Source organism: Ceratina calcarata, unplaced genomic scaffold (assembly GCF_001652005.2).
Source record: "Ceratina calcarata isolate Rehan_Ccalc_2016 unplaced genomic scaffold, ASM165200v1 scaffold436.2, whole genome shotgun sequence".
Classification (NCBI taxonomy): Eukaryota; Metazoa; Arthropoda; class Insecta; order Hymenoptera; family Apidae; genus Ceratina; species Ceratina calcarata.
Window position 1 is genome coordinate 534016 of NW_017167384.1, and position 14071 is coordinate 548086.

The following is a 14071-nucleotide window of genomic DNA, read 5'->3' on the forward strand; positions in this document are numbered from 1 at the left end:
TAGGAATCTATAATAACAAATTCAACATGCCAGCATTGTTTAAGTATATATATAGCTATACATCCTTAAAAGTTATTTACGAAGCGAACGCGCATCCTCGCGTTCAACAATAACAGTTGATGAATAGGTAAAGTTTCGAGAAGTACATTGCCGAAAATCTGTACAAGATATGCACATTTCCCTCGCGTGCGTCTCCTCTGTCTCGTTGAAACGCTCGCGACGTTATCTTCCGATTCGATTCGTCCGACGTACATTTTCAGTCCCCAGTCGGTCATAGGCCGGAGAGAGAGGAAGCTGGATTCTACTTGGCAAAACGAATTTGTACGATCGGCGGCATAAAGTAACGTAACGCAACGTAACAGTTTGCGAAAGCACGTACTTGCATAAAGTCGTTGTAACGCGGACGTAAATGCGATACGTGTTTCCGCGCCAAAATGCATAGGGACTCGGAACGTTCTCCCAGCGTCGACGAGAGTCGAGACGACATCGACTTAAACGAATTTCACCGACAAACTCCACGGCGACGTTGTCATTTTACCGCGAAACTCATTTTACGCGACCCAATGGGGAATACGTACCCCCGTGCGTACCTCTGTTCCACAGAATCTGTGGCACATACCGCGCACCATGCCCCCTCCAAAGATTTCGACTCGTCCCTAGCCTTAACGCGACCCGCGCGATCGACCCGTTCCGCACGCTTATTACGCTAGACGACGAGGGAACTGCGATGCGTAGACCGTGACACATCATGAGACGGACTATATTCTACTCGCGTATACCTTCATACCGTGGTTGAGGAACAATTTCGTACCGTACGCAAGAGTTCCGTGATCGATAAATCATTTCCATCTTATTAACGTAACCATCGCCGCGTCGATAGTTACTTTCCATTCACCGTTAATGAATCACGAGAGAAATTCTCTTTTTTCTGGGGAACAAACATCCATAACTTCGGACTCCGTCGTAATTCTCAATTCCGTAAGAGCTCGAGGTACTCGACCCGGTATCGATAAAAGCTTTTTAAACGAGACGTCGCCGTCGCCGTACGCCGATACGTTTTTACTCGCGAAGAAAAAGTAACCGGAATTAATTACAAATTTTCCCACAGAACGCGTCTCTTCCGCATATTTTACTCGCACCGGCATTTCATCGTCTCCTCCGCGTTACCATTCGAATTCAACGTTGCACCGCGCGCGGAACGTTATATAATTTCTATAGCATCCTTGCATTCGTAACCGACGCGCTTCGTCTCGCAAACATTTTCAACGCAACGTCAACCGTATTTTGCAGTACCCATGGAGTCAATACAGGGAGTGGCCGGACAAAAAGCTACTTTGCCCTGCAACATACAACCCCGTGAGCCGAACGACGCCGTCTCCATGGTACTCTGGTTCAAAGAGGACAGCGGCGAGCCTCTGTACAGGTAACTCATCGCTCTTATTTACGATATCGCATCGAATTGTAGTGGAAGTTAAATAGTACCGATCGAATCTGGTACAACTCGATCCGTAAATAGCATCTAAATACCTCGTGGCCGCAGTACGAGTACCGCCCGGTTTCTCGTTTCTCTAGGGCTCGATATTTTCAACGTCGACGTTGTTATCGTTCTCGGAGAATGGTAGCAGTGGCCCGTAAAAAGTTGGTCTTTTTTTCGGGGAAAATTATTTGATGCGTAGGCAGTGTCGGGCACGGGGCACCGCTCGAAACAGCATTGTTCGAAAAGCGCAAAGGGACGGGCGAGTTATAAAAGAGAAAAATCGACGATTACGCGAGACAACAGATTCGCCGTAATTTCCATGACTGCGCACGGCCGGTGGTCTCGCGCACCGTACCCGAGTACCGAATACCCGGTAACGAGTACCGAGGACTCGACCGCGACCAGGTCGCGGTGGATTTGCGGCACGCGTAAGACCGAAACGACACCGGGATTTCGTTAAGCCACGAATTGTCTCTATGTCTCTCAGCGCTCTATTCTTCGTACGTACTTTATAAACCCACGCTCGGGGTCGATTCCGTCGACGGTCGACCGGATTCGGTCCTCGTAAATATTGTCTTTATGGAGTGTCTCGTAATACTAGGATCGCGACCCAGCCGGAAGCACCGACGTCGTTCCTCTCCGGTAATGCGTCGGGAATATGCCGTTTTTCTTTGCGATCGCGCATCTGTAACCACTCTTCCAGTTACATTTCCTCTTCGCTCATTGAAATTCCATTCGACCATTTTTGAACCGTATTCGAGAACTTGGCGGCAGCGCTACGATAAATAAAATCGTACCCCCTCCCGCCTAGCACGTCTCGTCAATTTGCTCCGAGAGCGTTCCTTTTGTTTTTACTCGCTTTTCGCGTCCCTATGCCGGTGGAAAACAAGGATCGATGACGCTTCGTTTCGAAGGAGGTAGTAACGCAGCGTCTGCAAGGTTTCGTTTTCTCGAGTGGATAGTTGTACGAGTTTCAAGATGGCTGTCGATCAATTTCCCTTATTACCCATGCATCGATACAGCTGTGTGTACATGCATAAATGTAGTTATACGCCAGGATACGCTAGCTACGATCACAGCTACGGATAGCATTGCCTACACCGTATGCCTCTATACGTATATACCCTCTGTACTCCACACTTCAGACTGCGTAATATATATGGGCCACACTTACATCAGTCTTCCTCTAATTAACGCGTTTCAGCCTCGTAAAGTAAATGAACGCTCTTATGAAATGCAAATTCGGATGAGCAGCTTAATTAGAATTATGCCGGGATTATTTCCAAATTATCGTACCTACGCGTTTACCTTGCGCGTTTAAGAATGACGACGAAGATTTAAACATCGTCGCCCTTAATCTACGCTTTTCACCCGCGAGTACACAGTCGCTGCGTAACTTTCGCTGTTCGAGATCCTCCCACAGCTTTTTCACAGTCCCTATCTACGTAGCTAAGTACTCGTTTAAGGGGACACCTGCCGACTCGACGCGCGTGACACGCAACACGAGCTTTTATATCTCCGTCGGAGGAAGTAACGATAAAGCTTTCCCCTCGTTCTTTACTCGGTGGCTGAAACTTTTTAAGATGATCGCGAGCAGCAAGGACACGAGTCACTCCGAGTAGCAACGCGTTAACTATTCCGCCGACCTCGCGGACAGGATAATACCGCGCTAATTAAACGTGTGCCCGGATTAAAAATGCGACGCGACGTTACCTAGCGACCGGCCATTCTCCGTTTTCCTCCGCGTCCGTCTTCTCACCGTGGTTTGTTTGTCTATGCCAGCCCGCCGATCGATGAAACGTTCGATACTGTACGACGAGCGAAAAGTACAACGGATCGAGTTCGGCGATTATGTGACGCGCGGTAACAACCTCGAACTTAATAATTAAAGCGCAGCGTAACGGAGTTGTGCGCGACGCCAGGACACAGTAACGCGAGTGATCATGTAATCGGTCGTGGCACGTATATATATATACCTAACGCGCGAGACAGCACGAAACGTAGCAAAGATCATCAAACTCGCATACAAACTTTAATTACTTCTCGCGATGAATCGCTGGATCGTGCGGTAAACTTGGTCTCGACTACTTGGACGCGCAGCCGGCGCAGCTGTGAACCGTTTCCCGCTACCATCGTCCGATCGAGCCGCACCGATCGCGCTGACGTCAGATCCACCCGCGCAAAGTACGGAACGGGGAACTACGAAACCGCGGACGCAGCGTACCCTCCACCGATCCTAATATAAATAAATCGTTCATCGATGTACTGAAAGTGAAAACACATGTGCCGAGATCCGTTCGGTCCTTCGTTCGACGAGCCGCGAAGCGTCGCGTTAGTTTCCGCTACGCGTAACTCGAACGCACTTTTCACCGACTTCAATTATACGATTGTCTGCGTCGTTACGCACGATGCCGTGACGGTAACGTGACTCGTTCGATTCTCGCGTGCACGTGGAAACTACAAATGGTAAACCGTGGTACCGTCCGATCTCTTATCAATCCGCTATTACCGCCTATTGTTGCCTACCGTCCGTTTCGCGATTACCTAACGCGTTACGCAACGCAGCGTTTAAATGGAAAACGCGAACATCCGACGTTTCTCTGTTTCTTGTTTTTTAGTTTTCAAGTGTTGATATTTTTATCTCAGAAAAATTATTCGAGCAATGCATTGATGGTCAAATTGTACTTAGCTTCGTCGAAGAGTCAGCTACAAAAATACACGCTATACTATCGAACCACGATCAGTTCGACGGTCAAATATTTCGAAACCGTCTTCAGTGTCCGAAACAAGTCGTCTACGTACATATTTTATCCGGTCTACACGTAGCTATATCGGCGTCATATTGGTTGATGCTTCCTGGTCCGAGCCGTACCACTGCCAACCACGATGATCGAATTATCACCGCGGTCTAACCACCCACGTAGGTTCGTACGACCATAGCTATGTATCTCGAGTACAACGTGTATTCCCGGAACAGCAATCATACAAACTAAAAATGAAATTTCGCTAGCCGTTCGGTCCATTCTACCGTATCGCTGCAATCGAAAAAAAAACGTAGTCAATAGAATACGAATAATTTTCGCGACACGCGTAACTCTAGGCGCGTATCGGAATAGACGAAAGATATTAGGTTCACACATACGGCGTACGCGAGGTTGGTTATCTGCGCGAGCTACCTGTAATTGATTTGGTAGCGCCATGCCAGTTCCATTCGAACGATCGAGGTTCAACGATAACTCGAACAGGCGCTGCCGAACCGAAACTACCGCCGCCGTTGCCGCTCCACTCATCCTGCCTAGCTATCGATGGATAAACGGTGACCGATCACCGATCATCGGGCCTCATTTACATTTACGAGCACGATATCGATGGCGTCGCGTGCTGCGATGCTTTTATCTCCCGTATTCACGTTTACATACGCGTGCCTAGATTTCTCGCGCACGATGAACGACCCCGATGTGGCTACATACGTACGTATCCGTGTTTGTGCGCGTGTATGTCACGTTTGATGTTCGCATCAATAAATCCTGTTTACTGCCACGCCCGGTGACAACTGCTAATTCGCTTCCTAATAAACGGTTAAACGCGAATCCGACTTTTCCCGGTTTTCCGCCGATAAACATCAAAGATAGCGATGTCGCTCGATTTGGATCGTTCGTCAGGCGATAGACAATTAAGTTATAACGGAAATCTATTCGCGTCCTATTTTTAATTCAACGATTGTATCGTCGCTGCTCGGTTTAAAAGAAAAACGGAGAACCGCACACCTACACGTCCTGGGTAACGATTCCAAGTCGGAGGCGCAGGGAAGTTATCGGTGTATTTATACGCGTATTCACGGAAGAGGAGAATATCGATTGGCCTTTCAATTCCGACGGGCGCGATCGGACGAACTAAGATAAAAAACGAGTGACGGGAGGGAAGGGGATGGTGCGCGAGAGAGGGGAAATGCAAGCTAGCAAGCCATCGACAGCAATTGCTATTCGTGGGTGGCAGAGTATAAAAAAAAAAAAGGTAACAAAAGGCTCGTCCACAGCGCGAACTGCAGCGGAGTGTCTTTTATCTGCTTACGCTTTATTTGCATTCGCGCAAACACAGCGAGGTACGTGGAAAAGAGGAGAGAGAGAGAGAGAGAGAGAGAGAGAGAGAGAGAGGAGGGGAAGAACACCCGAGCATGTACGTAGTAGTCGCCGTCGTCTGGCTAGGCGAGCACGTACACGCGTATCTACGTTCCGTGAACGTGGAACCGAACGCGACGATGAATGTAAAAATGTCACACGGGACTCTCCTTTTGTTTCGTCATGCATTTATGTATGAGTCGGCCCGTGTCTAATCCACCCCTCCGCGCGAACGTTCAAAATCATCCTTTTCAAGGAGAATGCATCGGCTTCTACTCGCTCTCGCCTTCTCTCCTATTTCTGTTTTCGCGTCCCCAGTGCACCCAGTCACCAATCCCCGGTTCGCCGACTCGCGCCGCGAAATCGAGCGTGTTCGAGTCTGATTTGCGTCCCGCACGCGCGATAGCTGCGAAACGAACCGCGAACGTCCCGTGAAAATACCGTCTCGCCTTGCTCGAGACAATCGTTCGCAACCGTGGAAATATAAATCGGCCGGAATTTGCGAGCGACCATCTTCCTTCACGCTAGATATCTCGCGTAATGAAACTCGGAACGGTCCTAAACGATCTTACGGGTCGACGGCATTCGCGATGTTCCTACCTTCCGCTTTCCTTCCTTCGTGAAAGGAACGGGGAACGCTTCTTTTCCGTTGCCTCCTATTCGTTCTCTGATTTAATAAAATAATCCCATCGGTTCCATTCCAGCGCGTCGCAAATGTGTAGGAAACTTTGAACATTTGCGTTAATAATCGACGAAAAAAAAACAATGTAAAAACTAGCTCCCAATCCGGAGAAAAAAAATTGGAACGTCCGATATTTCAAACGCTACGGTAGACAGATACGCTTCAGTTAATCTAATATACGTATAATAAGAGTTACCTATATCGGATTTGCTCGCAGGGAGCGAACGTGCGCGTTCGATTAGACGTTTAACGTCCCGGTGTGAAAGGGGGACTGAAATGGGAACGCGAAAAGTGGTATGTCGGCGTCGACGATCGTGTAATCGGATATTATATTCACCGATCAGATTGATATCTCTGTCCTATTATGCCGCGGCATGAATTCCATTTTGAAGAATTCCAGGGCGCGGTTTCACAGCGTTCATATTTGAATAGGAAGGAGGGCGAACGAGCGAGAAGGGGTGCGAGGAGGGTGGCAAAGTGGCAGCTAGAAACGATAGGGATTGCTGTCGCTGCAATAGCGGTGGTACACGACGGATGCGGAAACCGACGACGTCGAACCGGTAACCAGCCGCGTGCGAATCGAGAGCTGGTTGAAGAGAGAAAGAGAGATTCCCGATCGCGTATCAGGCCACAGGCCATGGACCGTGGGCGTTTAACCGTCGACATATTTTCGTTTGTTCGTGATTCATGTAGCTCACTCAATACTCTTAATCGACGATTCTATCCTTGATCGAGATAAAACGTTTCGGCGATCTCGCACCCCTCGTCCGAAACGTAAACTTGTATTGATGTACAATATCTATCGAGTCTTCGAGTTGTCATGACTTATATCGCAAGGATTTGTACTAGTTACAATTGTAAGATGAAAAACGGAGAAATGATCCGCAATCGCAAATAAATCCGACGGGTCATTATTCAGGATTCATTAGGGTCGCGGTTTGAGCTGCTCGCTTAAATTCATGAGAAAGAAACTTTCTCTGCCTGGCTTACGTCTAATCTCGATTAAAAATCGCTTTATCGCTGCTCCAGCTATGCCGGTACGACGACGGAGCCCGGCCTCTTCTTTCGTTAACTCGCGGGCAAATTATATTTTCCGGTCTAGCAGAAACGGAAGAAAAAAAGCAAGGTGTCCCGCCGAGCCTAGAGAAACGTCCCGGTTCGTCCGCGAGCGTCAGGAATGGGAATAGGAAACCGAGGGTAGAAAAAGAGAGAAAATGCGACAGCGCAGTGGCGACACCGTCCGCAATTACAATGCCTTAATTTTATGCGCGAAGTTAAGCTCCTTTTAAGAGTCCCGAGAGCGGTTAAGTCCTCTTCGCGGTCCTGTCTCTCCTCGTCTCTTTCTCTTTCATTCTAGCAATACCCCTTTCCGGGTTTCCGGCCTGGCTTCTCCGCGAAACACTAGTTTCACTGACGGCGACGCTAACCGTATTCATGGGAAACGTTCTTTCGACTTGCGAACCTCGCCTTTGCGAGATCTCCACGACGCGACGAGTCGCGACAATTACTTTAATTTGTTTAGAGACCATTTTCCCTACCCTTCCTCTCCCTCGAGATCGCTCCACGAACCAAAAGGTTATCTGACGTTCTCAGTCGAATGCACTTCCGTCGGGTCTGTATCGAGATCCACAGCTTAGGAAAGTCTGAAAGCTACGAGCAAACTCTACCATCGATCCGACTATGACGAATCGTACAAGTCGACGGAAAAATTGATCTCACAATCAGTTTAGACAAGATCGTAATTAGCGTGCAGCGAAACTCAACGTATATCGATTTCACCTCTCTTATTATCGCCCCAATTTAGATTTTCGTTTTAGCAGACGAAAACGAGTATCGCGAACTTAAGAATTCGAACAGATTAGACGTTGTTAGAAATGAACATTTTCTCATCGACTAACTTTCGCTCCTAATGTTGGATCGATTTTCAGTTACGACGCGAGAAATCGGCAATCCGGAAAACCGAAATTGTGGAGCTCTCCGCATTTTTGGGGAGACAGGGCAAACTTCAAGGCGAGCCCACCGGCCCAGATTACGCTCCGGGATCTTCGGCAGAGCGATGAAGGAGTTTACAGATGCAGGGTAGATTTCCGAAATTCACCGACGAGGAACCTCAAGGTCAACTTTACCGTCATCGGTGAGTTATCAAAAAAGTATTTTCGCCTAAGTGGGCACTACATCGTAGTTTACATAATCGACACGGTTCTTGCGGCGAATCTTGGCGTAAAGTCCGAAGCGTACTCGGACGAGCCAAGTTTTGAATGGAGCTCGAAAATCGAGGCCGAAGAGATGGCGGCGCTAAAACGGTTGGCCGCGTTTTAACGTTAAAATTTAAAAACACTGCTCTCGTCCAGCTTTCCCCGACGCGAACTTTCCTAGTTCCGTGCACGAACTACTCGGGGAAGTTATCAAAGTCCGTTGGAAATTGTGATACTTGGACGGATCGTGATCGCGATCGGAGAGTGCGGGAAGCTCGAAACTCGATCGAGACCGATCGATCTTCAATCGTGCACAAGAAGAGTCCATTTTGAGGGACAGCAAACGATCGCGCGGTCGATTGATTCGTGTCGGTACTCGTTTCCGGTTGCCGCGAATACGATCGATACGAATAATTACTACGGCCAAAGACTTTATTCGTGGATGGTGGGTAATCAGCCGCCGTGCCGTCGGTTCAACTTCGATATCGTTCCATCTCAAGTTCCTTTCGACCGACAGCTAGATGTAGATACTAGATACGCGTGCACTGGACGTTCGACATAGACTTCCTCGATTCCAGTGTAATTCAATTTGTCACGTCTTTATTCGGTCAAGCAGCAGGAATGGTGCGATACCACGAAACTAATCGAACGGAGCATATTTGTAAGTACCTTATAAAGGGTTTATGCTCAATCCCCGAAGTTCGAAAGCATTCGAAACGTTGACTCGTGCATCTCCGTGATTTTCATCGGTCAAATTTCCGGCGCGGAAGCGGAAACTCTCAGTTAGGTTTCTCGATACTTTGTGGCAAACGTAAGACGGGCCCAGAGGACGTCGGACTTGTCTCTTAATAGGATCCAGCGAGTCGCTGCGGCGTATCGTGGCCAGTGTTCGAAGAGAAAGCGTTCCGTAGTTGGATGTTAGAACAGACGGGCACAAGCCCGGAGTCCTTTCAGGAAACCTCTAACTTGATTTACTTATCGATCGACTATTAAACTGAGTTAAAACACGGACGCCGATTCCGGTCAAAACTCGGAGACGTTCCTAAATCTGTCGCAACGTATTAGTGGCCCGGTGTATGTCACACGATTTCAGCAATAGCAATCTCTTTCTCTACCTTCGACATGGCACCTATGTCCTCTTCGGTCGACCGAAGGAAAGAATCTGGGAGAAATAGGGGATCCAGAAGAGGAGGTATGCTCGCGTTTAATTGTGAAATGAAAGCTGCCAAAGTAACGAATCGACGGACGTTGATCCGATTAGAATTTAGTTTATATCTGAATGGGAACCTGGCCCCTGTTCCTACTATTTCGCACTTGGAGGACGCGCGTTTAATAGCCGATTACGAAGAAATTAATTCTGGATATTCTGGAGATAAGTCCCGCTTTCGAGCTAAACTCGACTGCCTCCTTCGCTATCTTACTTCAAATTCCTCCGTTCCGATTATCTAGCCGTCTGATTCGTTCATCGCTCCTTTCGTTATCCACGATATCTTAACTGTCTCTCTGTTTCTTCATTTCAAGCTCCCCCTTTGTATCCCTCGTTCGAGTTACCGGCCGAAAGTTTTCGCATCGTTGCCAGCGAGATAGGAGAAGTGATCGAAGGATTCGGTAGATGCGACGCGACATCGTAACTGGATAACTCGAGGGACTTTCACGCGGAATTCAGCTTCCGTTAAGCCGTTAGGTGTTCTAATCTCTCTCTGGACCTAAACCTAAACCTAAATCTAGATCCGAACGCGCCGCATCGAAATCCGTAGAATCGCACGAACTATCGCGGTGGACGCATTATTCGCTGGAATAGATGCTCGATGTCGAATATCCGCGTTTAAGCCTCTTATCGGTGATTACCTATTAGCCCCATTGAACGAAGACCGATACGGTCAGCCTTTAAAGGGAGGAGGGCAGCCTCCGCGTCCCTCGATCCCCGTCTTCCGAAAGAGACATTGTCCGGGCGAGCCAACGCAGCGGCGAGGCTCAAGTGTTCCGGGAAGATCCTCATCGCCGGACGCGACGCTTCCTCGCCGGGTTCGGTTTTTTCCCTCGGTGCTCGTAGCTCGATGCACCGTCTACTACCCGCGTAATACCTCGGAGTCGATACTCGACGTCGAGCATCTCCGTTTAAGCCTCTTATCCATGTAATTACTCGGAGACCCGAAAGACAGTGAAAGGAGGAAGGACTCGAGTCCAGATAAAATAAGCCGAGCATCAAACACTTTGCTTACCTCAGTATTTCCCGGCTTCTCTCTTCCGTACTGTTCATCGGCCATTTACAAGAGCCGACTTTCATCGCGCGTAACTTCAAATATTCAAGCATCACAAATGCAGCCAATCTCGTCGAGCGTTCGAAACTCGCAAATAATTTTTTCGCGTCGGCCGGCTCCCGGTCGGAACAATTGAAAAGATCCTCCCGTCTTTGTTCCGCGACCGCGATCTCGACTACCTACGATCGAATCGGTCCGACGAGATCCAATCTTGCACCCGATGTTATATAGTTTCGTCGCTGGCGCGCTTTGAGGGAGCGCGAAATAAGAAAGGAACGAAGAAAAAAATTAGAATTCAGAATAAGAGAAAAAGGGGAAAGAGCGGATGGGTTCTCGAGCGAAATTTAGCCCGGTAAATGCAAGCAACGGAAGAACGTTCTCCTCCGCGTTCTTTCCTGACAAAAACCGACGGTCTGGACCCGAATAATTGATCGTCCTTACAAATGGTGTATCGTCGATGCAACTTATCCCTTATCCGGTGAATAGTTTCCGAAGTACGTAATGGAAACTCTGCCATCGGATATGCGTGCAGAACGAAAAGCGCGCGCGAAGCAAAATACTTTTTTGCCGAAGCGACGTAAGAACGAGAGGTCGTTTCGCGTTTTTAGTTACAAGTTTTCAAGTTTCTAAGAAGAAAGTAGATCGGATGGTGGGATACGGGGAACGAGATTACTTTCACGGACGCGCGCGGTTACCCACCGTCTTCTAAAGAAATCATGAATCGGGAGAAAGGAGATTCAATAATGTATCGAGCAATCGAACTTCGATGGAGAGTCGAACGAGGGCTCGACCCCGACCCGGCCAACTTGAAACTTTCGATCGGGGCTGATCGCGAGAAGAAAGAACTTTTGACCATCGAATAAGGTTCGCTGTTTGCCGTAACGGGTGGATTTCTACGTTTGCTAATGACTGGATCGAAACTGACCGTGTATACATATACTACCTAACTAACGTGATATTACGTACACATGTCTATGTCGAAGAAACGCAGAATTGAAAAATTATCTACGAAGCGCGTCTACGAACATTGCATTATTTGTCGTCGGTTCTGGTGAATTCGACGCGCGTTTCGTTCTTCCGGATTCGGGAGAGTCTCTTTATTCAGAGCGGCCCGCTGCACATTTTCGCGTTCGTTTCTCGAGCAAAGTTCACCGGCTCTCGTGCCCGGAGGTTATCTACGAAAACACGCTGGTAGCACGGTCATTAAGCGGAAGGACGTCTACGAGAATTTTAAAGCATCCTGTTTTCGAAGGAAAGTCGGGAATCGATCGCCCGGCTCCACGAAACTACGATCACCCGCGTCCGTTTGTTACGACGACCACTGGAAACGAACGTTTGGTCAACGTTTCATTTTGTTTTTCCCGGATTTTTCCAACGACAAGGCGAATAATGTAAGGATACGTATCGATCCGAACGAAGAGTTCGTACAGCTTTGTATACGAAACCGTTGGGAATACTACGAGGCGTATTAGAGAGGAGGACGAAAGTAAAATTACGTTAATGCGCGCGTATCGGACAACGGTCTCATCGCGTTCGCGATCCCGCATAGTCTCGCGCGGTGGGAATAGCGCATACTAGTTTGTGTACGTAATTTATGATATTCAATTTCACGGCTCTGAGACGCGTCGTAACTTGTTCGCCTCCGGTATATATCGTATCGAGGCGGAAAATTGAAGGAGAGGTGAAACGTCCTGGTACCGTGCGATTACGTACCATACGGAAAAGGTCTCTTGGCAGAACCGTTGATTACGCTCGGAAAGGAGTATGTCAATTTTTTCGACTCCGTCCTTTGAGAACGTCTCAAGAGGAGACAGGAGTGCGGAGAGAGTCGCAGGGATTATTCGAGTCACGCGTACGATTCACCGATATTCCTCCGGTTCCTCTTCGACGTATCCCATCTGTTCGATCGGTCGGTCGGTCGGTCGGTCGGTGACTCTCGAACATGTTTCGATCAGGGGTGGTCTTCGGCATTCTAGCCTCTATGTACGATCTACGTGCCCACGACTCGCATTCCGCCTCTCCCTCGAAGATGTTCCCTCGTCTCGAGAACTCCGACGACGCGAGATCGCGTAATCAACGCGCGTACTACTCTCGAAATTGAATCCCGACCGCCTTCTTTCCGCTTCCGGTGACGGTACATATGGACGAGTTGCTCGACTCGTCGAACCTATCGTCGATTAAATTTAACCGCACGTCTGATTCCCCCTGTCGATCTCGCACCAGTCCGTGTGTCGTGGATCGCGGTACGGGTGAAAATAATTTTCGATCCATCTCGGAGAGCCACGGAGCTCGTAGAAAGTACCTACGAGTTGGCGCGAAACTCCAATTGCTCCGACTTGCTCCAACCCGAAGCGGAGCTCGTTAAGCGAAGAAAAACAAAGCTCGTAGTAGTTGACGTGCACCCGGGGCAATTGTACGATCTGTTGAAGCAGCCCGCGGTTCATTTTTTCCGAGTCACGACCGCGGTAATTAATAAACTGGCTGTCGCGTTCGTCACGGGTCACAGTAAAGGAGACGAACTCATAAGAACGGCAGCCAACCGACTGAATCGCATTCTTTCCATCCTTCGCACCGAAAATCATTCACGAGCGTAAAATTCGATGTATTCGCACACGATGTACAAACGTGTACGGCATGCGTACGTAATCGACGCAGCGCAGTCCATTCCAGAAATTTGCCACTTCCCCGATTTAGGAAATCCCCCGATAGAAACGAACTCGAGCAAAGTCCCATAGAAACTTCCCGGGATCAGAATTTCGATATCGTGATGTAACTAGGCTAAAGACGGAGGAACAAAGTTTCCGCGGGACGGTCAAGACGAAAATAGTAACGAAACGGCGATGGTGGAGACGACCAAGAGTTCTCTAGAACGAAATTAAAATCACGTCTCGATACCGTGATGAAATCCGACGAAACAGAAGGTGAAATGTGAAATAAAAAAACGATTCGGTCTTATCACGGATATTCGGATTGGAGACAAATTCTCTAGACAATTTTTCCAAGCGTCCCGGGACGATATTACGTACTTAAGTTGCAAGCACAGCTGCCGCGTCTATAGAGATTCCAACATTCGTCTTATGGGATCTCCTTAGCGGCTTTTATGATATTGCGCGTCTCGCTCTTATCTGTTTCATTTGTTCAGAAAGTAAATCGATTATTTTCCCAGACTTGAATTTTACATACATATTTTCCCTCACTTCGAGCATCTACACGTCATTGAATTTCTAACTATTAATATACAAATCATTCGATCGTGGATGAGGGCATACGCGGTTGACACTAGAAATCGACTGTATGTATGTACGTCGATCCAGAGGCCGATGATTGAAATATTCATA

At 48.3% G+C, this 14071-nt stretch overlaps 1 protein-coding gene across 6 annotated transcripts in view; it reads left to right on the forward strand.

Moving 5' to 3' along the window:
- LOC108627074 (nephrin) overlaps nucleotides 1–14071 on the forward strand; it is a 59013-nt gene that overhangs the window by 13424 nt on the left and 31518 nt on the right. For 5 of the 6 annotated variants that reach the window (XM_018028126.2, XM_018028127.2, XM_018028124.2 and 2 more), the window contains 2 exons: nucleotides 1291–1423; nucleotides 8206–8411. In XM_018028126.2, the coding sequence (XP_017883615.1) occupies nucleotides 1291–1423; nucleotides 8206–8411 (339 nt within the window). The remainder of the gene's footprint in view (nucleotides 1–1290; nucleotides 1424–8205; nucleotides 8412–14071) is intronic. The other variant, XM_018028125.2, reaches the window with a different exon arrangement.